Source organism: Neolamprologus multifasciatus, chromosome 2 (genome assembly GCF_963576455.1).
Source record: "Neolamprologus multifasciatus chromosome 2, fNeoMul1.2, whole genome shotgun sequence".
NCBI lineage: Eukaryota > Metazoa > Chordata > Actinopteri > Cichliformes > Cichlidae > Neolamprologus > Neolamprologus multifasciatus.
Genome location: NC_140440.1, coordinates 22,739,594 through 22,764,350, shown reverse-complemented (window position 1 = coordinate 22,764,350; position 24,757 = coordinate 22,739,594). Strand labels below are relative to the sequence as shown.

Here is a 24,757-nt window from a genome sequence, read left to right as displayed (position 1 = left end):
AAAAAATTATTCCATACTACTTCTCTAGGCAATTTTGCTTGCCCCAGGCTAAGATGTCTTAGGTTATGTAAAAACTGAAGGATAGAGTTAATTAGTTATCTTAAGTAACTAATTAACCTTTTTCAGTAAGATGATGAAGATGTCTTTCCCCCCTTTTCGCACAAATCCCAGAAGGCAAATAAAACACTTTATGTAGGGAAACTATGAACTTCCTAGTCAGACTGGCACACTTTTTTCTGTCCATTACGGTAAAAATGGCAGCGCGCCGTGTGCTCTCTGCTCTTGAAATACGCAAAAATGGGGGTGTAACAGGGAACTGCAGAAAGTCAAAACAGACACGGGGCTGGACTGCCACTTCCAAAACGAAAAGGTGGCTCCAACGGAATCAGTCTCGACGGCTGAGAAGCCACAAATGCGCACAAGATATACACAGAACTTGCCGATAATGTGAGAGTGTAATGTTTAGCACCTTTTTTTTTTTACAGCAGTGGTGAAATCCACGGAATGTTCCACACGGGAACAGCTGACCACAGGATGCCGCACTTAGCCTAACGAGATGTGAACATTACAAGGGACATATCAGTCATAACTAGATGGTTGCATATTAACAATCAGGTAACGACACATCTCCTCTTCTTATTGCTTTCAAATTTGAAGATTTGCGCTGCTTTTTTTTAACGGGAGATGGTTAGACGGCTTATTAGGGCTGTCATCCTGCTCAACCTCCAGCCCCTCCTTGTTTTGCTGCTACCGAGTGCGATGTTGTAATGTTTACATTTAGTCTATGTTGCATACGGCCACTGCACTCTCCAGTCAGCTTTGCATAGGTGCACCCTTCAAATGCATGCAAAATGTCAGAAATGCTCCGGTACTGTGCCTTGAAGCACCCAAAACGCCCTGTATTATTTATTAAGTCTTACAGTACAAATTGGGCCTAATAGGTAGCCTGTGAGCCCATTTAAGCTTGGTAATCTTAAAGTGCAGCATCACGTAAAATGTTTTGCAGCTGCATTCAGTGGCCAACAAAAACATAAAATCCCTTATAATGTCTGACTTGATCATGCAAGTGCAATATTACATAACCGGCTGGGTAGTCTACAGTAGGACATGGTGGCCTCCAATGAGAATCAAAACAGACTGTGTGCAACAGTGCTGTTGTTGAGTTCAAAAAGTGTCCTCTACAAACAAAGACAAAACAAACAAAAAAAACTATTAGTAGACTAAGTTTGATTGTAATTTGATTCTAAATATTCAATCATTTTTAAGTGAGGAAAAGTGAGAAAAGTGGAAAACTGACGTATGGAAATTAGTATTTCCTACTACTTGAGTAACATAAATAAATAAATAAATAAAAATAAGAATAAAAGTCAGCAATACGCACTGACAAATAATAGCAGGTCGATGCAGGTACCAGATATTGCTGAATTATTGCGAATGCATTATTAAATGAGCAACATGTGGAGGTCGAGATGGGGTTGCTGTATTTACTGGTGGGTAGCTTAACAAATAGAAATGAATAGATCATAGTTTTTAGTCAATCTATATGTAAAAATCTTTGAACGTATAGTGTAAAACCTCAAATTTGCACTTAATTGTAACACTTAATTTAATGTTTCCGGTCATCTGCACTACTTTCCCTGCGACCCCTCCGGCGGCGTTTTGTTTATTAGCTACAAGTAAGAAGCACAGCTGCTTGTTTTGATACATTGTAGCTAAGACTGTCAGGATGTCTGCCGTCTGTGTTTGTTGTATGCTGATTGGCCGCTCGGCGAAGGAGGCGTGGTTTCACCATAACAATGCATTTCAAGGAACATACACGCGCCAAGGAATGTTTTCTGTCTTATGGTAGCTAACGTTGTCTTTGTTACACAATTAACGGTATTTCCTGCTCGGGTAAACGCTCCCGTTAACCGACGGGCCATTTTAGCGGCTTCTGGGGAGAGACGGACTCCTTATGCAGTTGTTAAAAGCGTGTGCTAGCTGGCTAACTTTAGCAAGCTAATAGCAGCTTCGTCGGGCTCAGTGTCAAAAAAGCTGTCGGACAGAGAAGATTGAAAGTCCGTTAACGTTGGGTTTTGTTTTGTTTTTTGCCGATGGTAGTGGTCGTTTAGAGGCAGTTACGTGCAAGGATAACTTGATGGGACACGACATTTCGAAGGCTGAAACACCTGACATCTCCCTTTCTCGTCGAACAAGCAGACTAGCTAAAAAAAAGTAAGATATGGGCAGTGTGTTGTGACCAAACTCATTGCTGAATAATACTTGTGTCTGTCTGTGGTGTAGAATTGTTATGTGGGTTTAGATGTGCAGTTGTAATAATATCTATCCAAATCTTGTAATAGCATGCTAGCTAACAGACGTTATTTGCAGCAGCTGCAGTATTGGACAAAGCGTTAGCCTAGCTCGTCTAAAGTTAGCTGTTCTCCTTCAGCAGGGGACATCTGATTTGCCCGGGTTATAAGGAACTGGTGGATGCCCCGATATCATTGTTTCTCATCTTGCAGCAATGCGTGTAGGGCTTTTACCTAATGTTGTGAAATTATGTTGTGGTGCAGTGGCCTCACAAGCTGCACAGTAGCGAGCTTACCCGCTTACCTACCACATCTTTTGTTGTTGCTTTGTCTTATGAGCACATGGCTTTCCATGTTTTTGTTCATGCACGCTGCAGCGACCCCTGTTTATCAGCACCCACAATGTAATCGCATCAATTACACCGCCGCTTGCACATTCCTTAGCTGTTGATATTGCATTATTGTAGTTTAACTCAAGTCATGTCCACGTATAATGCGGACAATGCAGTAAAGTCGGAATAAAGTAGTGTATATTATCGACCTGGCTTTTTAAACAATTCATTATTAGTGGCAATACCGCTGGATGTAATTATCCAGTTCCTGTTAGTCCAGTTAGGCACCTGTAACTAGCAACATGATGTGTTTGTTACAATTTCATATGTCGGAGTAGGCAACAGTAAGTGAAACAGACAGGAGGCCCCTCAGAGAAGAGGTGTAGTTTAGAATTTACTATTTTAAACAGATTTTTTCTTTTCTTTTCTTTTTTTTCTTTTTTTTTTTTTTTTTAGCTCAAGTGATATTTATTCGAAAATGTATAAATGAGCTATAGAAATGGTCAGTTTTAGTGTACAGCCTGGTAGCAAATTAAAGGGGAAGGGGGAAAAGGAAAGGAACCTTGAGCCTTACTTTAAATTAAGGGGATCTGAGCATTCTGATGGTATGATTTTTTTTTCCTTTGGCTCTGCTTGTTCACTTGGAAGGTAGGGCTGCTGAAAATCAATATAAAGTTGTTCAGAATAATATCTTTTATTCTGGGATGAAACCTTGTTGATTAGATGGCAGTGCCTACGAAAGCATAGGACAGTTCTAGGTATTTTTTAAAAAGTGGCTAACAATCCAAGTTTAAAGTCATACATTGATGTCATTAAGTTGGAAATCAATGAGGAAAAATAATTTGGTGTGTGTGAGGACAACATACTGATTTATTTAGCATCAAGAATGACTGTGTAGGAAAGTGTCAGTGAAATTGATGATTACTTTTGCACCTTCTCACACAACACTGTGTTTGTGTGTGTTACATTTGCTATTAACTGGTGGAATCTGTTGTGTAGATGTGCAAATTAAAGATGAATTTTCTTGACAAAAAGAGGGTAAAATACTTTTTGTGGGTTATATCTTATTTTATTAAATCTGAAAGTAAACTTTTTTTCTCAGAATATCAACCATGTGTTTATGTTTTGTTATTGCCCACCCCCAACGACTGTAATATAAATGTGTTGTACCCCTCTAGAATTTTTTTTCCTCCTTACCACAAAAAAGATCATCAGATCTGTTATAAAATTATCTTTTTGAATTTACTCATTTCAATTTGCATTTTTGTTTATCGAATAGCTATGAAAGCAATCAAAATGCATAAAACGCAGTTAATTAAGGTAACAGAGACTTGTTGCCTTAGTAATATGAGGACCAATCTTTCTTATCTACCAAAGGCCCATTTTGAGTCTGGAAAAGCACTGTTCTGTTGTGCTGCCAACCTGACAATGGCCACATCCAATAGGCACAAGGATCACTGAATGGTTTGAGTATGAAAATGATATGACTCATAAGCTTTGGCCTTTGCAAACACTAGATCTCGACACAGTGAATGCATGTTACACAGCTCTCTCACTAAAATCATCAAAACACCAGATGAGGGAAAATCTTTTGGAGGAATGTTTTTCCTTTAATCTATTTGTTTCGGGGACTTGTAGAATGGTCACCAAACGTGCACGTGGTGGCCCAACACCCTGCTATGTTAGCTTTCCCTTTAAATTTAGCACTTAAATAAAGGGAGCTGCGGTGAATGTACTTTAGCTCCTTTTTCATAAATTCTGAGTCCTGAATGAGGTCATTAAAACAAAGCAGTGAGATATGGGCCTAGGAGCAAATAAATCCTCTTGTGCCTTAGTAAAACATGAAGTTACAGACACTTTCTTAAGTCATATATCTTGTTATGTTACTTGTATTATGAAATTTACAGGGTAGTTCATAAAAATGCTCTTGTTTCATATTTAATCTAACCAAAACAATGTGCAGATAGTGTCAGTGATCCAGTTATCAGCCTTCTTTTTTGATCCAATTTGGGTTAAGATCCTGGAAATCTTTGTGAATCTTACATAGAGGGTCCTCTTAAAAAGGTTAATATTCATTTTATTTTCTACCCATAAACTTCACTTATCATTGGTGCATGCTCAGTTAATAGACACAGCAATAAGCACTGCAGCATAATCATGATTATTAACGTGTCAGTTGGCGTTGTTGTTGGTGTTTTTTTTTTTTTGCAGGGTTAAGACAATCAGAGGCAACATACAAGTGCCTCCACTGTACGATTTCCTTCCCCAGAGCGTGACTCGTCTGCACGACGTCACCAATGCGACCATGGGAAATAGCAGTAAATAGGCTGCCACCAACAGCCCCCTTAAACCCGAGGAGGTTCCTTGGAGAGCCCTGCAACGCCCCAGTGCACCTCAGGAGAAGGTAAACTCTCAGCCCTGTCTTTCCTTCCAGGATTGTTGTTTTGAGTTATTTTGAAGTATAATTTTGCATCAAGCATGTCAAATGGTTTCTACAACAATTTCAGACCATATACCTTCATACAATGTACTCAGTGTTTGTAGCAATCACTTGTTGTTGTTTTATTTTTTCCCTATATGGACATATAGCCCACCAATAAGACGCCAGTGGGGGAGACGAGACAGACCTGTACTGCACACTTCGCTGGTCCAGGATGAGAACTTCCATCATCTGCTTTTCTCCCAACACCACCAACAGGTTCCTTTAGATGAGTCCAGACAGTACAGCCACACCAGCACAGCACCACGCATGCTTCACCCTGCTGCTCACCTGCCCCAGCAGAGCCCCATCATGGTGGATCTACATGACCAGGTAACAGTGAAAGTAACCTGTTTCTACCATTTGTTAAATGTGTTAAGCTGTGCTATCTAACTGGATGTATTCACAGTAATATATTATTTTAAGTCTCTTGTGGGTTAATATATAATAAACGTTTTTTAACAGACAGACATGTTTTGTTTTTGTTTTTTTGCCTCATCTTGCCCCCTTACTTTGTTCCCTTAAAAGATGCACCAGGGATCGGTTCCTATATCATACACTGTTACGACGGTGACGACCCATGGATTTCCCATGCACACCGGGCAGCCCCTTCCAGGGTGCAACACTCAGCAGCTCCCAGCATGCTCGGTAATGTTCAGCGGACAGCTCTCTCTGCTCTGCTGCCTTCCTCCTCCTGTGAGTTTGAAAAGGAAGAGCCCAAATGTCAGTGGCATCCATGTAGCACGCCATAACAGCCATGCAATCTGTCACTGTTCATGATTAGCAAACAAGCTTCTTGGATTTGTAATTTAGTGTTCATGTTAGCATAAAAATGAGTCAGGCAGCGTAAAATAAGATTTTTGGCATATTTAAGTATTTTTTTTGTTTGTTTGTTTGTTTTAACTGTTATTAAGCAGACTGGTGTTGTGTTAGTAATGTCAGTGGTGTGGCTTTATGCAGCACATTGCTTCTATTCACTACACGCTTTCATTATAGCTGCATTATTGTGAATATAAGGAGCAAATTTGCTTTGGTTAAGTGGAGGCTTATTCAAAATACTGGGTTTGATTCTAAATTGACTTAAATGTTTGTTCTTGTGGTGTTTTCTCTCCTCAGCTCATACAGGCATGTACCATGCAGCATATACCGGTGTCTTATCAAGCCTTCCCACCCCTGATCTCCAGCGAACATTTTGTATTGCACCCAACCCCATCTGTACCTCCCCACCAGCCACCGCACCTTACTCCTTTGAGCCAGTTTGTCCCTTTACAGCCTCAGCACCCACGCATGGTGAGTACTTCACTGTATATATTTGTTCTATAATAAAAATTTAGAAAAACAGAATATTGTTGCTTGTTGGTCAGTCTGCATGTTTGACCCAATGCTGACCTTTTCTGTCTCCTGGCAGCCTCTACAGAGGGTAGACAATGAAGTTGACCTAAGAGGGGACCAGCACCCATTAGGCACCTTCTCCTACCCTCCCTCTCATCACCCACCAGCGCTGCCTCCTTCTTTGCCCCTTCAGTATCTTCCTCAAGAGCCTCTGCATCAGGAGCTTCCCTTTGGAGTGGTAAGACAGCCTGTGACTCACACAGTTAAACAGATTAACAACTGGAGCTCTATTTTTCAGGGAACTAACATTAATGATAGCTTTACTGCTGCAAAAAGTTGGATGAGTCCTTCCAATGTTACAGTTACATTCTCTTGATTGAACGTTATGTACTTTTTGCCTTTACCAGCTATATTTATATTTATAAGTCAAGATAAAGTCAGTAGTTGGTAAATGCGTGTATTCCAATTGAGTTAGAACAAACTTGTCTGTTTAGAAAAACTTTTTTCCCACTTTGAAAATATGAATCCACTGAATGATCTCCCAGTTTTTAGCATGCCCTGATGGTTTTGGGTTGAGCAGAGAGCATGGAAAGCGTCTCAAATTCACACGCCAGTGTGCTCTAATCTGAGTAGATGCATACACACTGATGCATTTAAGTATGCCAGAAGCTTTACAGAAAATTAAGATTTTTGAGGTGTGAAATTGAAGTTAGAAATCTAAAGTTGTAATACTTATTCTGGTTACAATTTGTTCATGTATATATGAAAAAACAGACACATTGTGTTCATATTTACAGAGTAAGAGTCTGAACTGAAACAATCCTTTTTGAGTTTTTGAAATAAACACATTTTTGCACACATTTGTAAATTGTATTTTCTTGTTTCTCCTCCTCCTACTGTGCAATGTCTTGAGTCAACTCTCAGGAGCCAGACTTTCTGTAGGTCTTTCAAAGCTGCTCCTTTTTCACTTGTTTTCAGTCCATTCCTTGACCATTTTCAGATGAGTTTGTTTTTTTTGACCTATGAAACATTAAAGCATAAGGAAAATACCTAACTCAATACACATAATAGAAAACTTGGCAAAGAACCATTTTTAAATTTTATCTTTAGCTATTTTGTTACTAGCAGCCTGTCACAGAATGAAAACACAGTTTTACAGGCATAAAATAGCACTTGTGCCAACAAGATGCAAAGAGCTATTAGTTTAACATTTGGCATTTCTTGACATGTTGTCCAGTGTGTCCTTAAAAATTAAGGGCAATTGGAGGACAAAAAAAGTGTCATGCCTAAAAAACTATCTGCAGCAGATGAACAGGACAAGTTGTGTCCTTAAGAAATAGGAAAAAGCAAAGAACAGACACCTGAGAGATGCATCTGGCCCTTCAGTTGATCCATCTACATAAGCGTCACCAGAAGTGGTGTCAGTGGAAGGATGGCTGTCAAGAAGCCATTCTTAAGGAAGCGAAATGGGGAGAAAAAACAGAGGTATGCCAAATTACACAAGAACTGGACTGAAAATCAGTGGCAACAGGTCTTATGGAGTGATGAACCCAAATTTGAAAGATTTGGTATAATACGTACACGGAGGTCAGAAGAGTAGCAGTACAGTGAGTGTCTACATCAATCTGTAGAACACAGTGGAAGCCCTGTTGTGATTTGGGGCAGCATTTGAGCCTGCGATGTTGGTAATCTTGTTAACTGATGGAATTATGAACAGAGAAAAGTACTGTCAGATATTAACTCACCATATGCACTGTAACTACAAATAAATATTGACCTTCAAGCCTGTTAGAATTGTACAAACAGTTTTTTTTTTCAACATATGTTTGCACATTTTAATAAATCACTGCATCTATTTCCCATTTTCCTAGTGAAATATAAAGAAATGGGGTGTAGCTCAAGCATTTTGCACTGTACAGTGATTCATGTTTGCGACTGGTATGAGAATAATTTCTCTGAATAATCAGCAGTTTTAGGCACATTACTTGCAAATTTTAATAATTGGCTCCCTATTTATTTGACACAGAAAATGTAATATTATTACTGTGCTTAAAAGTAGCTGGTCACATTCTGTTCCAGCTGTTTCAAATGTTGCTTTACATCAACTTTAAAGCATGAAAATCTATTTCCGTAAAATATTAATACTGAATTTACTGTCATTTGAAGGTAAAATGGAAGAAAAGGTACAACTTTAAACACTGAATTGTTTGAAACTGTGTGTCTTTCTGCAGCCATATCCACACATGCTGCCCCGGCGAATGAGTGGACAGAGATACCGGTTGCAGCAACCTCTCCCCCCACCTCCCCCTCCCCCATCTTACTACCCAGGCTTCCTCCCTTACTTCCTGTGAGTATCTGCAGGAAAAGCACACCTCTTGATGAAATATAGCAGTTTTAATCATATACTTTTTTCAATAAAAACTGCCTGATTACACTGATTTTGATGATTGACAGCAGCTACATCAGGGTTAAAGGGGACATGAAATGCTACACATATGAAGGAGCCCCGCTCTCAAAAACTAGCATAGATGCAACTCTGTGAAGCTGGATTTCAGAAACAAGTACTTAAAGTTATAAAAACATGTTTAGTGCCATCTTCTGTCAGTTTGGAGTGTGACGTCATGTGGTTGGTTGGTTGTGGCTAATAGACTTACATTTGTTTATATTAGCTAACTAGTGACAGATTTGATAACTCAGAGGAAACTAGCGACACTAAAGTAAAAGTCAGCTGGCTCTGGCTGCAACAATGTGTTTTATGTTGAGAAACTGAGGATATACTGTCCATGTTCACCCACTTACTCTTTAGCTGTAAGTGGCTCTACATTGTTTGGCTAGCTGCACTCAAACGGGAATATGTTTAGTGTTTCATATCCTTTTTAAATTTATGCGGATATTGATGATGATAATGACTTTTGAATCTCTGCTGTCTAAAAATAAATGGAGGTTCAATGTAGCTGCCACTCGGTGCTAGTATTTGCACAGCATGTGCTGCCTTTTGTCAAGGAGAAATTATGTGTTTGGGTTCAGTTCTTTCTTACACCTGTTGTCTCTGTGTGTTTGCATGCTCAGGTCAATGCTTCCTGTGCCTCCAACAGCAGTGGGCCCAGCCATCAGTTTAGACCTGGATGTGGATGATGTGGAGATGGAGAACTATGAAGTTAGTGAATTTGTTAATCGCTCTCACATGTAAACTTGTTTCCACGATGAATTGACGGTACATACCAAAGGGTTGCAGTAATACAAATGCATCATATAGCGCTCATTGTTCTTGAATTCTGACTTCATGTACAAGTGCTGAAAAACACCTATAAAATACAATTCTCATTTCTATATGTGGATCAAAAACCTAGAAGGAACACCAAAAACATCAACATAATTTCCCTCTCTCTCTCTCTCCTTAGGCATTACTGAATCTAGCAGAGAGGTTGGGTGAAGCAAAACCACGAGGACTCACAAAAGCAGATATAGAGCAACTTCCGTCCTATAGATTCAACTCAGAGAATCATCTATCTGAACAAACGCTGTAAGATCATCTCTCACTTTTCAGTAGGATTCAGTAAGTGTAGATTGGCTTAATGATACTAACCAGTCCCCTCCATCCCTTCAGGTGTGTTGTGTGCTTTAGTGACTTTGAGTGTAGGCAGCTACTTCGTGTATTACCGTGTAACCACGAATTCCACGCCAAGTGTGTGGACAAGTGGTTAAAGGTAAGCGGATGTCTGCTTAAACCTTTAAAAAGCATATTTTTAGCACTTTGTTTAGAAGACTTTGTCTTTACACTGAGTGTTGTTTGGCTTTCAGACCAATCGCACTTGTCCTATTTGCCGAGCCGATGCCTCGGACGTACACCGGGAGGTGGAGTGAGAACTGTCTCTGAGTGCTGAACTGGAAAGCTGCACACACCAGAGTCTGCCCCAAAGCTGGGGACACCTGCCCTGCGTCCTCCAGTAATTATAGCTTACCAATCCACTACTCCTGCCCCTTCCTAAATAAAAAGCAATCCAGGATTGTTTCTGGAGCCTGTTGTACCTCTGCTGTGCTTCATCGCCGAGTCACATGAAACCCACTGCCTATCGCAGCCTATAGCCAGAGTTCTGGGATCGCCAGCCAGTTCTTTCTCTGCCCCCTCGTTGCAGATTCCAAAGATTTTTCCCTACAATGCATTATTTGCTGCTTTTGTTTACAGGGTTTCTTTTAAATTTGGTGGATTTGGTTGGGGCGTTTGTGAAAAGTGGGGGTCCTGCTTTGGAAGAGGTGAGTCGGAAGCCTGGATAATGATGGCTGGACACCTTGTGCAATTAGCAGAAAAATAATAGGAGTACTTCCACATGGGTATCTGTGTTTGGAGGCGACATCTAACCATCATAGATGCATGTTTGTGTAGGCAAAGTGACTTGTTAATAATGTATGTTCTGCAATAATGTATTGATCCTTTTAACGGTTTTATCCATTATTTGTTTTTGGGGTTGTTTTTTTGTTTGTTTGTTTTTATTTTAGTTTTTTTGCCGATGCTATTGTGAAAGTGTGACTTGCTGTGGTTCAGTGCAGATTCTGTTAAGCCTGAGGTTTATGGACTGCAACCATGGGGTATCCTCTACCCCAGATAATCCACTCTGGAACACGGATCTGTACAAAAAGCAGTCGTAGATTAATGGACTGCGTCTTTTCGAGGTCATCCGACATAACTGCACAAGTGCTTCATCCACCCTCCACGTCAGCATTGTTCCTCTGGCAAAGTGTGTACGCGTGTGTGCATATTGTGCGTGTATGTTTGTCCTGTTCACAGAGCCAATGCATTGTGTAACCACTGGATACAGGGCAGCATGCTAGGATTTGCATGAACTGTTGATTCAGACTAGCAATATTTTAATCAAGCATTGCCACCAAAATTATCAAATTTTAAAGAAATAGAAGAGACAAAGAAGCATACTAAATGAATTGCTTGCTTGTTCAGAAAGCGCCATGAGAGAAGACTTAGCATGTGATTACACCATGACTGTGTATTTAAAGTATGGGAGCACTCTTCTGAGGGGCATGCTGATGCCATAGTGCTCTGGAGGCCTGTGCAGAAAGCAATATGTGCAGTGAGTGGCGAGTTTTAAATGAACATTTTTCTTCCCCTTTTAGGAAGACTGGGCTTTTTATTTCATTGTTTGTGAGCCAAATCCTATATACATCTATAGCCTACTGTTGAAGATTTCAGATCTGCCTTTTTATGACCTTGACAAGCACAAACCTGTTACTAATCCTGAAAATACTATGTCATTTCCATTTGTTTTGAAAGTATGCTGTTTTATTTCCTTTTTTAAAGGTTTATTTATTGGTTTTACGTTCTAGAGAAAATGCATTGAAGAAAACAGAGCACTAACAATGTTTGTGTAAGTGTTATAATCTGGTAACTCGGTCAGGTCATTGTCTTAGGCCATGGTAATGGTGTTGTAAAAGAGCCAACTGTATGTATAGCTTCAGTGTGAAAGCTTTTAGATAAACGTTTGAAGACAGAAGAATGTTGACAAAACCTTGTAGAAGTCACTGATGACACTCCACCAGCTCTACAGTGATCAGAGCGGGCTTCAAATGACACAGAGCTGGAGTGTTCAGTAGTGTAGAAACACTGTTTGACTTCTAGTTCCCTGCTTGCGTTGATGCTAAAAAAAGAAAACAGGATCTATTAGGGGTGGGAGGGAAAAGAGCAACAAATGAACTTTTGCTTTTAATTCTCTCTTGCCTCCTAACTGCCCCACTAAGCACTAACAGGCGGTTGTAACCTTTGCTTTTATGTGTAAAGGGATCTTGCCTTTTTTTTTTCCTTTAAATTTTGTTTCTTACGTGAATGTGAGTCGTTGATGTGTGCCACCTTCAAGAGAAAAAAAGCCATTTAATGAGTTAAACCCACAGCTTTGAGAATTAACCTATGTGTACATATCTATTCGCTGGCATATATTGTAAGTTTAAAAAAAATCACTCAGGGCCTCTCGGTATATAAAAATAAAGGAGAACAGTCCATTTCAGATGGAAAGGATGCCATGAAAAGGGTATATCTGAATTTAGTTTGGTCATTTTCCTCAGACCATAAATAATTTAATGTAATCAATTATAATATTCAGTTTTGTCTGAAATAGTAGATATTACATCATTTAAAGACAGGCATGCAAGAAAAAAAGATCAGTAAATATGTTAATAATATTCACTGAAAAGAGGCAATGTACACTGCAACTCATTTACAAGTGTATTATTCAAACCTGTTTGACTTTTGTTCTTGTACTCTAACCATATGTTCAGACATAGCGGTTGTGATCCCATTTCTAAACGTGCCACAGTGCACACTATCCTACCTAATTCACTCCCAGATCTATTTCAGAGGTGTTTTGCATGACTTTAAAAAAAACAAGAAGAAGAAGAAAAAAAAGTAAAAACAAGTGTTACAGTGGAGGATCTCTCAAAATCTGGTCGGGACCTATTTAATGGTGCACAATATGCATGCTTGTCAACCAGATCCCAACTGATTTTTAGCTTTAGTTGGCTTCGGGTTCTGGGGGTTTGGATCTTAACGCTCAGCTGATAACTGCCATGCATTGTACTGCACACATTTGTAATAGAACTGAATGACTACAAGATTTTATTGCGCTAACTTCATTTTATAGAAAAGAAGAAGAGAAAAAAAAAAAAGACTGGTCTTGAATCCAGAAATTCTTACATACATTGTGTTACTGTTCTTGCCCTGACGACTGAAAATTACATGCTCTGAAACTACTGTAGTTTATCAAAAGCCATAGTGAAAAGGTGCTAGATGTTCTGCTTTTAGGTATGAAAACTCACTTGCGTGAATGCAATAGTTTGTCATGGATCCCATGTATTCTTAAAGCATGTTATACCAATACCCCTAAACAATGTAAGTGAAAACCAATATAGTTTAAGGGATTTAAAAAAAGAAAAAAGGAAAAAAAGAAAGTGTTGTCATACTTATTTCAGTGTAGTACTGTACCTGCCTATCAGGCTCTTGCTCTCAGTGTATCAATATCTTAAAAATATATTGTTCACATATAGATTACCTTAATTCATGTTAATGTTAGCACTGTTCTTTTTGGAGTAAATATTTAATTGACAATATCCAGTTACCCTATTAATTAAAAAGAACCTCCCATTAAGGCCTAGGTAATGAAGTAATTTTTAACGACAATTGAGAATAGAGTCTTGTAGTCTTTCTGTTAAGAGTTATTGAATAATCTCACAGCTTGTGTGGTGGAAAACTGTGTTCCAATAAGCAGCTAAAATTTATTTAGGATTTGTGATCGATTGCTCCGTAGACGCCATTTATTGTTTACCAATGATTTTTCTTCTTTTTTTGCTGTGGTGGGATAGTGGTTTACTGTTCTTACTCTCCTTGGCCTCTAGGGGCCCTCGCCTGAACACCAGACTACCCACCCACCAACAGAGCCAGGGGCATGTGTTCTGTGTTAGGCAGATATTTTGCTTTGGTACTTGCACATTTACAGTTACCTCATTTTTTCCATGTTTGTATTGGGGCGGGTGGGAGGGGGAGAAAACAACTAATATATATTATATATAGGAAATGGTTCTTATTAATGTTATAATTTTTCATTCCATTGGAATCATATTGTTTGTAGCATTTAACATAACTAGTTAGTGTATTATATATATACATCTGTATACTGTTTGAAATTTTTAAGATTTGTACTTTTTTTAAATGAAAGTTGCTAGTTATGCTTTACCAAGTAGTGCAATCATATTTTTTTTTAATTGTTGTGGCTGATTTGAGAGGGTTGTTCACTAATAAATGTATGATGTATACCAATATCACAACTGTCATCTGACTCGCTATTCAAGGTTGGGGGATATATGGCTCATTGTACTTTAAATAACATCAGGTTATTCTAAAAAAAAAAAAAAAAAAGAGAGAGAAATAAGATCTCATCACTGCATGCAAGTGTTGTTCATTCTCAATAAACCCACATTTTTAAAATGTTTTTAATTTATAGTTGGAAAATTACATCTTTACATGAGCCCATTTAGATGTTACAGGCGAACAGGCATCTATGAGTAACCACAGGCACACTATGAGCAGACTCGCACTATACTAGATAAAGCCACATGTAAAAGCTGTGGCTTCTTGTTAAATAATGTATCTTTGAACTTCATGAGCTTGCGGCAGTCTGCTTTACATAGTAACCAATCTGCATTTGGTCATTTCATGACACAAAGGAGTCAAACAAAACATATGGTAAATTTAGGGATTTTAAATAGCTAACTTATGTACAGGTCATGGCTCATTTATAACAGGGTTCCCATTTATCCTCAAAGTCCAAAACCACTAACCTGCTCCCTGAAATAGGTACATTTGTTCTTCAAACCACATGGATTAACAATCACAGCGGTAACAAACCCAACTCAGACCGATTTTGTTGTGCTCATTAGTCAGTGTGAGGGAAACATAAACTCAAGGCGAAAGGATGTTGGATGGGGACAAGGATCAAACATCAAAACTTTGACCAAAATTACAAAAGAAAAAAAGTTAGCTAAGGAAACACACCATCATAGAAATCTCCATTCTGCATCCTCAATATAACTATTAACACATTCTGGTGGGTCAAATGCCCACAAAAGAACAACTCTGGGTTATGATTCTGGTGTTGCACAAAGCTATTGTGCTGTTTCAGAACATTTCAGTAGATGATTAATCTGGTGCTGCAGCAAATACTGGTGTGAAAGAACACGAATTAACCGGGGGCAAGTACAAGTGATGGAAATCAAACTCCGTCCACACATAGATGAGTTCAAGGAAGGACTTCAAGAAATATTTATTTGATAAAATTCAAGACTTTCCAGGCTATTGGGAACCCTGTAAACACAACCAAACAAGGACTAGAGATGTAGGGTGGTTTATTTTTTTTTTCCAGGTTAGGGTTTTATCTCAATGATCCCTTATGCATAATGGCCATTGAACAAAATATGAAAAAAGAAAAAAAGGATGGGTTGGTGTCAGAGGAAAATGTTTCCTCGCTGTAGAAGAGGTATGTTATCTATTAATCGTCTGTAAGGTCCTGAACAAAAAGCACCTCGGAGCGGCTGAGTCCTGCCTCTTTCAGCGTGGGTGGGTTGGGCTGCTCTTCAGTGGGAAGGCAGGGCAAGACTCGGCGAGGGAAGTTTGTAACTATCTGAAACTTCTCTGGAGTTTCTTTCAAAGAGAATAGGAAATCGTGTATTACCTGTGAAAGAAAAAGAACAAAATGACGCTTTCATAATGAAACAAGAGAAGAAACTTTTTTCTAATAACATGAAATTATGTAAAAATTAATTTGTTGACTATTGAATCAAGACTACAATTAGATGAGAAAACCAAATAAGGAAGCTAAACCATGTGGCTACACAACATCATTTACTAGAAACCTGACAATTTGCCAAAACAATTATTAAAAGTAAATAAATTAAGCAAGGGCAAATGGGAGTGTACAACCGAGTGATGCTCACCGTCAGAGACTGGCCAAACAGGAATCGCCTCTCTACTCGTGTATCGTTGGGCAGCTTGAACACTATTTTGACACTTTCAGGATCATCTGCAGGAGGCTCTGGAGGAAGACATTCCGACTTCCTCTCCTTCTCCTCTTCAAGTGTCTGGAAAAGTGACAACATTAATCAGAAACTCAGAATTCAACCACGAAAAAAATCTGTTATTTCCATCAATGCAAAACGGGACTCACTCGTCGTCTCCGCTCTTCAGCAAGAGCACTCTGTCGGACCTTCTCCTCCTCTTGCCTCTTCTGCTCCTGCTCCTCCCTTTTCTTTCGTTCCTTCTCCTGGTCGGCACGGAGCGAAGCCAGATAGGCCTCATCCTGCTGCTGCCTTAGCACTTGGGTCTGGTTCCTCTCCTCGCTGAAACAAAAAGGTGACGTCTTTATCCGACACAAAGTGTGGCATTAAGCAGTGAATGATATACTATTGTTTTTGTGTATATCCGCAAATGCCGGCCATGTCGATATCTCTGACTACCACATCTACATCTACACATCACTGTCCATGCCATAATAAGCTGTGGTCATTAAATTAGCCTTGTGTCCTGTCCTTGCACTTCAATTAAATTAAACAATATGGGCCTCCTACCAAAACAAACATGGGTGTTTTTCAGAAATTGAACTTTTCCATTTTCATTCATCTACTAACAAAACTGACCTTTGGAAATCCTTCTAAGGCAAAAAAATGTGCACACTTCTCTGTATTAACATTATATTTTGGGGTTATATCACCTCCTACTGGTTGGACATGGTCTGAACAACATCTAAGTTGTGTTTTTGGATTCTCATGGGCACACTTATTTGAGAAAGGGGAAACAGTTTTAAAAAAATATTAGTGTATGTGTGGACTAGGTCTAAGGCAGAAGTACTTCACACACCAGTGATTGACAGCTGGCAAACAACCAATCAGCACTCAAAAGCTGAACCCACAGGGCTTCGATTAGCTTTTACGATGAGCTTAACTAGTTGCCTGTTATCTTTTTTCACAAACATCACAATGGTCAGTTTTGCTTTCAGTAATCAGGGGAAAGAAAGTGATGAAATAATTTGTGATGGTCACACTTCAATCAAAACTATCACACAATTAAAGTTAAACATAAACAGAGAACCGAGAGCAGTTTTGCTCACGGGGTGAATGGACGACCATATGTCACAAGGCTGAATACAGCGGCTTAGGTTCGAGTCCAACCCAGAACCCTTTACTCTCTCTCTCATTTCCTGTCTACTCTCCACTACTACACTGTCTAATGAAGGCAAAGACCCCAAAATATAATGGGTTTTTTTAAGTGTCGAGAAGATCTTTTAAAGTCATGCAAGTCAGTGTTAGTTAATCAATTTTCTGTACCGTTCAAGGCGCTCTGACATTAGATATGTTTGGTTAGCCTCCATGATGAACGTCAGCTGGTTGATAAGGTCCTCTGGCTGAATGAGACCCTCGAGCCTGCCGACCACTGTCATCTTGCGATCCTTCAGCATTATCATGGCCAGGAACGGGTAGGTGTTCTCTCGCAACGCTTGGGACACTTAAAAAAAAATTACACTGTCAAATCTCCTGTAATAACAGTGACACTACATTTTAATTAAAAGTCAGTTCACACCAAGCACAAATGGACAAACAAATCCTACCTTGTCGAACATGTGGCAGCTCACAGGCAAATCATTTCTATTCAAATTAGGTTTTAAACCCTCCACTGCCAGCTCAAAGCAATAAAAGGGATTTTGCTGCTTCTCAAAGCATCAAAAATGACATTACAGACTCAGCATGTGACCGTTTCTAGAAACAACGTCTCCATTAATGATGATAAACCACATAACTGCCTCCCATCTGACTGATACATTTATGCTTTTCAGACCAAAATTCCATTAAACTTGGATTAGGGTAAGAACAGTCTTAAAGGAGAACACAAACTTGTAAAAAACCCAAACTATCTGCATGTCTGAAAGCCACGAGTGGCTTGTTATGATATGCTATATGCTCTACCCACCTATAAAACATCCATGTGCAATAAAACTGCACATGGATGTTCAAACTGAGCGTGTTTTTATTACAACTAGACCACCTTCACACAACAAAGATGCTGCTCTCTTTTCTTATCATTCTTTAAGTCAAAAACAAGGAGGGCACTTCCTCACTTCAACCTGTTTTATACTTTATTTCCCATTTATCACAGCAACTCAGTAATAAGCAACAAACATGCATACCTCTGTAGCCCTCAGGCTTGCTTGTTGAACATGCCCAAAAGAGCATTCGTGTGTTGAGGAAGGTAATGACCTCTTCAGTACATAATGTGGAGCTGGAATGTGACAAATCAGGACCATAAAAACATGTTTTTCATGTGTATATGCTTAGAACAAATTAATTGTTAATTAATTGTTAATAAACAAAGGATGTGTCTTTACATCATGCAGCAAAAAGCAAGCAGATGTACCTGTACACCAGCAACTGTACAACACATGCATCAGGCAGTATGGGACCTATAGTGGCTACAGGTGATGTGGGCATAAAAAAAAAAATATACCGGCAAAACTCGTCAGTGTCTTGATGATCGTCTCCGTGAAGGTACACTAATAGGTAGCGGAGCTCCCTTTTGGCATCGTTCAGTGCCTACAAGTATCACAATAAGCAAAGGCGGTTTTATCTTTTAAGCTGTCTTAACATCACTTCAGAAACGAAAATATACTTTTATCATATCATATACCATATCCATGTTCTCACCTGGCTGTATGTTCCCTGGTAAAAGACAGGGTGTGCCTGCCCATACTTCTCCTCAAAACTATGAATGAAAGACACAACGTCTCCAACGGGGTCTGTCACACGACCACGAGGATCAGGCCTGATGAACCGCAGGGCGAGCCTTGGAACAAAAAACATTTTATATAATAATAGTTGCAATCAGGAATTTTGCTTTATGCAGCAACTGTGAGTAAAAAACCTAAAGGCTCTAATTACCTGAATATGTCCAGAAGTGTGTAATATGTAAATCTGAATGGTAGCATTATCAAATAGTAACTCCATCCTAGTAACCCCTGAAAAGAAACACCAGTGCAATCCATCACACTTTAAACATTGCCAAAATGAGAGATTCTCTATCTTTTTAACTATAAAACACAACTAAAAACTACAAAATCACTTAGACTGAACATTTGTTCAAAGACACTTAAAGGTTACACACGTATTATTACACACAGCATATAAATAGCACTATTTCCAAGAGAAACAGGTGAGGTATGTGCAAGAGTTCAAAAGAATCTAGTATGCCATTTTTGTATAGTGAAACAATAGATACCAGTCTCCAGACCTACCCTGGGTTGTGGCCTTGACACGATGTAACTATATACTCTATGATCTGCTGTATTGACCTGAAGTGGTCTGGATGGTGGAGGGTTAAACACACTGGGCACTCCTTCCTGCTCGTTAAGCCTGTCTTGTACTGCAGCCTGAAATAAACAAATGTTTAAGCCAGTTGTTCTTATTTCAGTAGTCATATGTATATTAAGTCAATAGAAAATCATAAAAAAGCATGTCTCCTGTACCTCTATGTTCCAATTGTGTTGCTCTAATGTTCGACGACATTGGTCCATTGATTCCAAACCGGTTAAATCCTATTAAAAAACAACAACAAACAAACAGAAAAAACCCCGAAAGATTAAAAAGACCATAGGTGGACTATAAAAGAAGAAAATTGTCGTCTCTAAGCTTGGATTGTCTCTCACAAATTCTTCATTAAGTATGAGCAACAATGACACAATAATAGTCTGAATCGCCTATCTTATTTAGTGTCCTTTAACGGGGTCTGGGGAGGAATTTGACCTCGAAAACAAGATAAATCATCTAGAGAACAAAGCACGATGGTATGTAATGTTAATTCAAGTGGTTCCAACAGTTGGCTTACCAACGGCCAAAGAAAGCTAGAGCAGGCTACAAATGGAGATGGAGCAATATCGCATGTATTTGGTTTATTATCATATAATGACAGAGTGACTTCGCGTAGCTACAACTATTGTGTGGCTCAGAAACTTCAGTGGCAGCTGTGCTAATGTTAACTCAGCAAGTGTTATGTAGGGAGCGTCAATGAAAAGCTAGCCTCAGCCCAAGTTGACGTTGACTCAAAATGACATTAAACACCAGGTAATGGTGGAACGGACTGACCTAGCTGGAGTGTTTATACCCGCGTGAGAGCCGCGCGACAAACACATAAACGTTTCAAGTCTGCTAACTTGTTAGCCAGCCTAGCTAGTGTTCGCTAGCTTCGCTAACGTTAGCTCTGACTCAAGTTGACGGGTGAGGGCTGGGGGTAACGTTATCGAAGTTGACTGTGCAAAAAAGCGTTGAAACATGCGGGCCACACTACGTTCACACCCTGTTACTATCGACGACAGAGCATCGCCACACGAGGTCTCAAACGGACACGAGTTGAGGCGGAATATCAGCTGTCTACCTGAAATTGGAGGAGTTTTTCAGTCTGCGCCTGGGATAATTCTGGCTCCTCTGGCGCCGCCATCTTACCTCGCCAATCATCTAGCAAGGCCTAACAACGTCAACTGTCTTTTCCTGATTCCAGCCGTGCAGGCGCGAGCTGCGCGGGCTGCTGCCGCCTAGCGGTTTGGATGTATTTGAGCCCCTCATTATGGCACCCATGAAAGAAGTTTTTGTTTTCCATTAAAAGGAAAAGCAAAAAAACAATCAAAAGTACAAAAATGTTCATTTACTCAAGCTTTATTCCATTTATTTGTTTATAAAATACTAAAATTCACTGACTTCTTCATCAACATACACCACTGATGTGCAGTACAGTAATAACTCAGCCAATTCCATATGCACTAATGCACAATAACAAGTCAGATGGTCGCTCTTCTCCTTAGTCTGGAGGACGCCGGATCCATGTTTTCCAAAAGAAACTTGAAATTTCAATTAATCACAGAACAGCTTTCTGCTTTGCCATTTAAAATGTAATTTGGCACAATGAAGAATGTGCTGTCTCCGGATCATGTTCACATATGGTTCTTCTTTGAATGATTGAGCTTTAACCTTCATTTGTGCATGGCACAGTGAACTGTGTTCAGAGACAGTGATTTCTGAAAGTGTTCTTGAGGTCATGCAGTGATTTCCATCTAATGATCATGCTTGTTTATAATGTAGTGTCGATGCAGAGCTTAAAGATAACGGCTATCCCATACTGATTTTCAACCTTGTTCTTTGCACAGAGATTTTCCAGATTTTTTGATTTTTAAGACCTTATTATGCACGGCAGATGATAAAATATTCAAAGTCTTTACAGTTTTACAATGAGGAATTTTTTTGCTGAAACTGTTCAATGATTTGTAAAGTCTTTTGAAGATTGGTGAACCTCTGCCCCCTATCCTTCTGAAAAACCCAAGAAAATTTACAGCCTGTTTTGAGCCAAGAAACACCCTGGACTGTATATCATATATTTACAGTCTGTTCACATGAGATTTAGCATGCAGTCCAACTCTTGATGATAAGGTGGGAGTCTACCAGACTGTCCATCCATATACACTACTGATGTGCAGTACAGTAATAACTCTGCTTCAAGGGTTCGTGTTTTAGCATGCATCTTTTGTACATTTTTACACAATTCTGATGATTTCTAATTCATGTGACGTTCTCTATAATGAAACTCTTCTTCAGGAGACACAATACACAATAATAGAAACTCCTACATTAACACTCAATCATCCAATATTCACACCCACTGAAGAATTTCCTTTTTTACTATGGTAATTTTATTTATGGAAGCGAAGAATTAAAAGACATCACGTTAAAGAAAAAGAAATCCCCTTTTCTAAAAGATAATAAGGCATTAGATCTTTTTCAATAATGAGTCTAACTTCTAGCAGTCTTGTTATACCCTCTCAGTCATACCAGTAAACTTCTTTATTACATAAATGCATATCTTCTCCCTCAAGTTAAATTTTCAGTATGGCAAGCACATTTATCACAGACAAATCTGACAGAATTCTACATCAATGTTTTTTTATTCTCGTGTGTTTTGAAAAATATAAGAAAATCATCAGAAGTTTAGGAATATAGCACATTGGGGAATTTACATGTCTTGATTTCAAGTGTTGAACTGGCCCGAGTTACTTTTTCCCCTCTATCATAATGATGTGGTACCCAAATTTTGTCTTGACAGGAGGGTCTGTGTAGACTGGTTTATCCATGGAGCTGACAGGGAGGGCGAATGCTGCATCCTGGAAAGGTCCGACCATCGATCCTCGCGTCATCCACCCCAGATCACCCTGTGACAAACAAACATAAAAGTCAAGAAGAGATCACATGATATGCATCTGGGGAAATGTGTAAATAAAGACCATGCTGATGCTGTACTGAAGAGGCAAACTGATATTTTGACAAACAAATATAAACATTTTTTTTTAAAAAGGGGTGTGAAGCAAATGCTTGTTTGCAGCAACTCTTCATCATATTCCATACATCAGTGTAGATGTTGTGGTGGGATGGTCAGCCATTGAAACTCATTATCTGTGATGCTAAACATTACACATCCTGACAACAGTCAGGTTTTCCCTCACAGGACTTTGTGACACACAGAAAGATAAACAGCAGTGTAATAAAGCAATCTGTAAACATTTCTATTAGTTTAGATTAGATTAGATTTCGTTTGCTCTAATATAATCCAAATGTCAATTATCAAATGGTTAAGAGAAAGGACTAAAATTGATAGATTTCTGCCAGAGCCAAGAAAAACTCTCAACAATGACCTCATCTAGGCCACGTACTTTGTAATACGATAACTAAGGAATCATATGACAAATTTTCCATGGTTACGTTACTTCTGACTGGGATGAGTTCAGTTAAACATTATAAACAAACTGAGACTGTCAATAAAGGGAAACTAACACCGCACATCTGATTACGAGTGCAAGCGCTTACTCCTTGTCTGGCTTTGTCTTCACTATACTGTGTAGCTACTTCACTGAAACGAACTCCAGCCTTCAGTTTCTCCATTGCTTCCATGCATTTTCCATGTTTTTCACACAGGATATGCCGGACCTGCAGAAAAAAAACAAAAACAGATGATTCTGCTTGACTTGTGGGAGAGAAATGTTGTCCCACTCTTGTCTGATATAGGATTCTAGCTGCCCAATAGCCCTGAGTCTTTTTTATTTTTCATTTCAAATGTGTTAAATGTTTTGCAGTTTGCAGTAGTATGCAGTTTAGCATTCTCTTACAAGCCTTTCCCTCGAAAACACATTGTCGAGATGGAAGCACACTTTGGTCTAAAAACCTGTATATACCTTTCAGCATTGATGGTGCCGTTCCAGATGTGCGAGCTCCCAAGGAGTGCACTGTTGTACCCCCAAGCCATCAGAGAAGCTAGTGTTAGAGGCGAGTGATGATATAACAAGCTGGATGGTCGCTCTTTGTCTTTAGTTCAGCATCCATGTTTTCCAAAAATAAAAAAAATATTCATGTTCCTATTCGTCTCAACCCAAAACGGTTTTCCACTTTCCGTCGGTCCATTTTAAATGAGCGAGGGAGGTTCTGGATCATGTTCACATGACTTCTTCTTTGCATGACAGAGCCAGTGATTTCTGGTGGAGTTCCTGAGCCCATTCAGTCATTTCCATGACAGAATCAAGCCTTTTTTTCAACGTTATGCCTCCTGAGGGCTCGAAGATCGCAGCCCTTGTGCACAGAGATTTCTCCACATCAAAAGATTCAGATTTTGATATTATTGGTACTAAATTTTGATGTTTAGTTAAGTTTATGAAGTGCTTTTTTACAGAATATTTTTTAACAGAAAACCTTTTTTTTTAACAAAAAAGTTTAACAACATCTCTCTGAATGTACCTAAATAAGGCGGGAATGATATACTGTGCAAAGGATAATTATTAAAAAGACAAGGCAACAATTGTTCAGACATTTCTGTTAAAGCAGAAAGGTTTGGATTATTCTATTATTAAAATAGCATCGTACGGGACACTGCACGCGACATGGACTCGTTCATCTGTGCTCTCCTTTCAACTCCCCCAAAAGTCACATTTTTGTTGGGAAGGGAATTAAATCTGTCATTAATGTTGCAGTTTAGCTTTGTCTTCAATGTAACGTTACCTTGACAGCGGTCCCTCCCTTTGGGCCTTTTTCTTTCTTGTCGGTGTCTGCACTCCCTGAAGCAGCTCCTACATAGTGACAAGGTGGGAGATGAACACACCACAGCACCCGTTAAACCCATTAAAACTGCACTGTAGTAGTAACCGTTGTGATAAAGGCGCTTCTGGGATCACATGGAAAAGTTATTAGCTGAATTTAATTATATAATACATATACAGTTAATAAGTTATAGGACACTAACCTTTACCACCCTTTCCCCCTTTTCCCTTTGGTGGCATTTCAGGCTAACGTGCACTTATAACTCAACAATAATCAATGAGAAATAACAGTTATGGATCAAACACTTGCTATGTTGTGATTAGCATGCGCATAAACCTGCGCAGAGAACCCAAACTCCTCTTCTTCTTTCGCCACTCGTTGGTACATCAAAGATTCTTGACACAATATACCGCCATCTACTGGATAGAACCATAAACGCGGTTCATTCATGTACACGCTAATGAGATGCTTCTTCCTTTTCTTATGAGACAGTACCATGACTGTTTTTTACAGTCATTCGACGGCACTCAATGTTATCCCCTTTGCTGGCAACATAAAGGCTCACGCATGCACAGCGAGCTTTAATATTTTGATTTATTAATAAATTCATATTGTCGAACCACAGTTTAAAATAGTTTTAACGTTAAAAAGGGGTTTTA

The 24,757-nt window shown here is 39.2% G+C and overlaps 3 protein-coding genes across 6 annotated transcripts; 1 reads left to right on the top strand and 2 right to left on the bottom strand.

Annotated features, from left to right (window-relative positions):
* Positions 1–376: 376 nt before the first annotated feature.
* Positions 377–22,492, top strand: rnf44 (ring finger protein 44). 4 transcript variants are annotated; one of them, XM_085177062.1, is made up of 11 exons: positions 377–615; positions 4,835–5,027; positions 5,213–5,435; positions 5,631–5,798; positions 6,219–6,392; positions 6,511–6,672; positions 8,666–8,781; positions 9,504–9,591; positions 9,836–9,957; positions 10,042–10,141; positions 10,236–22,492. In XM_085177062.1, exons 2-11 carry the CDS (start codon positions 4,921–4,923, stop codon positions 10,296–10,298), a joined length of 1,323 nt encoding a protein of 440 aa, XP_085033188.1. In that variant the 5' UTR covers positions 377–615; positions 4,835–4,920; the 3' UTR covers positions 10,299–22,492. The 4 variants fall into 4 exon arrangements, with proteins under 4 accessions (XP_085033188.1, XP_085033182.1, XP_085033173.1 ...); XM_085177056.1 differs by lacking the exon at positions 377–615 and adding an exon at positions 1,700–2,214; XM_085177047.1 differs by lacking the exon at positions 377–615 and having other exon boundaries at positions 4,659–5,027.
* Positions 14,408–20,519, bottom strand: faf2 (Fas associated factor family member 2). Its single transcript, XM_085177033.1, has 11 exons — positions 20,404–20,519; positions 19,499–19,567; positions 19,268–19,402; positions 18,915–18,991; positions 18,681–18,819; positions 18,484–18,569; positions 18,167–18,258; positions 17,310–17,487; positions 16,154–16,325; positions 15,924–16,067; positions 14,408–15,661 (listed from the first exon to the last, which is right to left on the bottom strand). Exons 1-11 carry the CDS (start codon positions 20,464–20,466, stop codon positions 15,479–15,481), a joined length of 1,338 nt encoding a protein of 445 aa, XP_085033159.1. The 5' UTR covers positions 20,467–20,519; the 3' UTR covers positions 14,408–15,478.
* Positions 21,687–24,460, bottom strand: pin4 (protein (peptidylprolyl cis/trans isomerase) NIMA-interacting, 4 (parvulin)). Its single transcript, XM_085177089.1, has 4 exons — positions 24,301–24,460; positions 24,060–24,127; positions 22,878–22,997; positions 21,687–22,225 (listed from the first exon to the last, which is right to left on the bottom strand). The coding sequence occupies exons 1-4, from the start codon at positions 24,335–24,337 to the stop codon at positions 22,067–22,069; spliced, it is 384 nt and encodes a 127-aa protein (XP_085033215.1). The 5' UTR covers positions 24,338–24,460; the 3' UTR covers positions 21,687–22,066.
* Positions 24,461–24,757: the final 297 nt, after the last annotated feature.

Coding starts and splice junctions, on each gene's coding strand:
- rnf44 (XM_085177062.1), top strand. CDS start 4,921: ATGCGACCATGGGAAATAGCAGTAAATAGGCTGCCACCAACAGCCCCC. Junction 5,436..5,630: donor TGGTGGATCTACATGACCAG/GTAACAGTGAAA, acceptor TTCCCTTAAAAG/ATGCACCAGGGATCGGTTCC. Junction 5,799..6,218: donor TCTGCTGCCTTCCTCCTCCT/GTGAGTTTGAAA, acceptor TTCTCTCCTCAG/CTCATACAGGCATGTACCAT.
- faf2 (XM_085177033.1), bottom strand. CDS start 20,466: ATGGCGGCGCCAGAGGAGCCAGAATTATCCCAGGCGCAGACTGAAAAA. Junction 18,992..19,267: donor TGTCAAGGCCACAACCCAGG/GTAGGTCTGGAG, acceptor GTTTCTTTTCAG/GGGTTACTAGGATGGAGTTA. Junction 16,326..17,309: donor ATGTCAGAGCGCCTTGAACG/GTACAGAAAATT, acceptor TTTTTGTTTCAG/CGAGGAGAGGAACCAGACCC.
- pin4 (XM_085177089.1), bottom strand. CDS start 24,337: ATGCCACCAAAGGGAAAAGGGGGAAAGGGTGGTAAAG. Junction 22,998..24,059: donor AGGGAGGGACCGCTGTCAAG/GTAACGTTACAT, acceptor TTTTTTCTGCAG/GTCCGGCATATCCTGTGTGA. Junction 22,226..22,877: donor AAGACAAAGCCAGACAAGGA/GTAAGCGCTTGC, acceptor TGTTTGTCACAG/GGTGATCTGGGGTGGATGAC.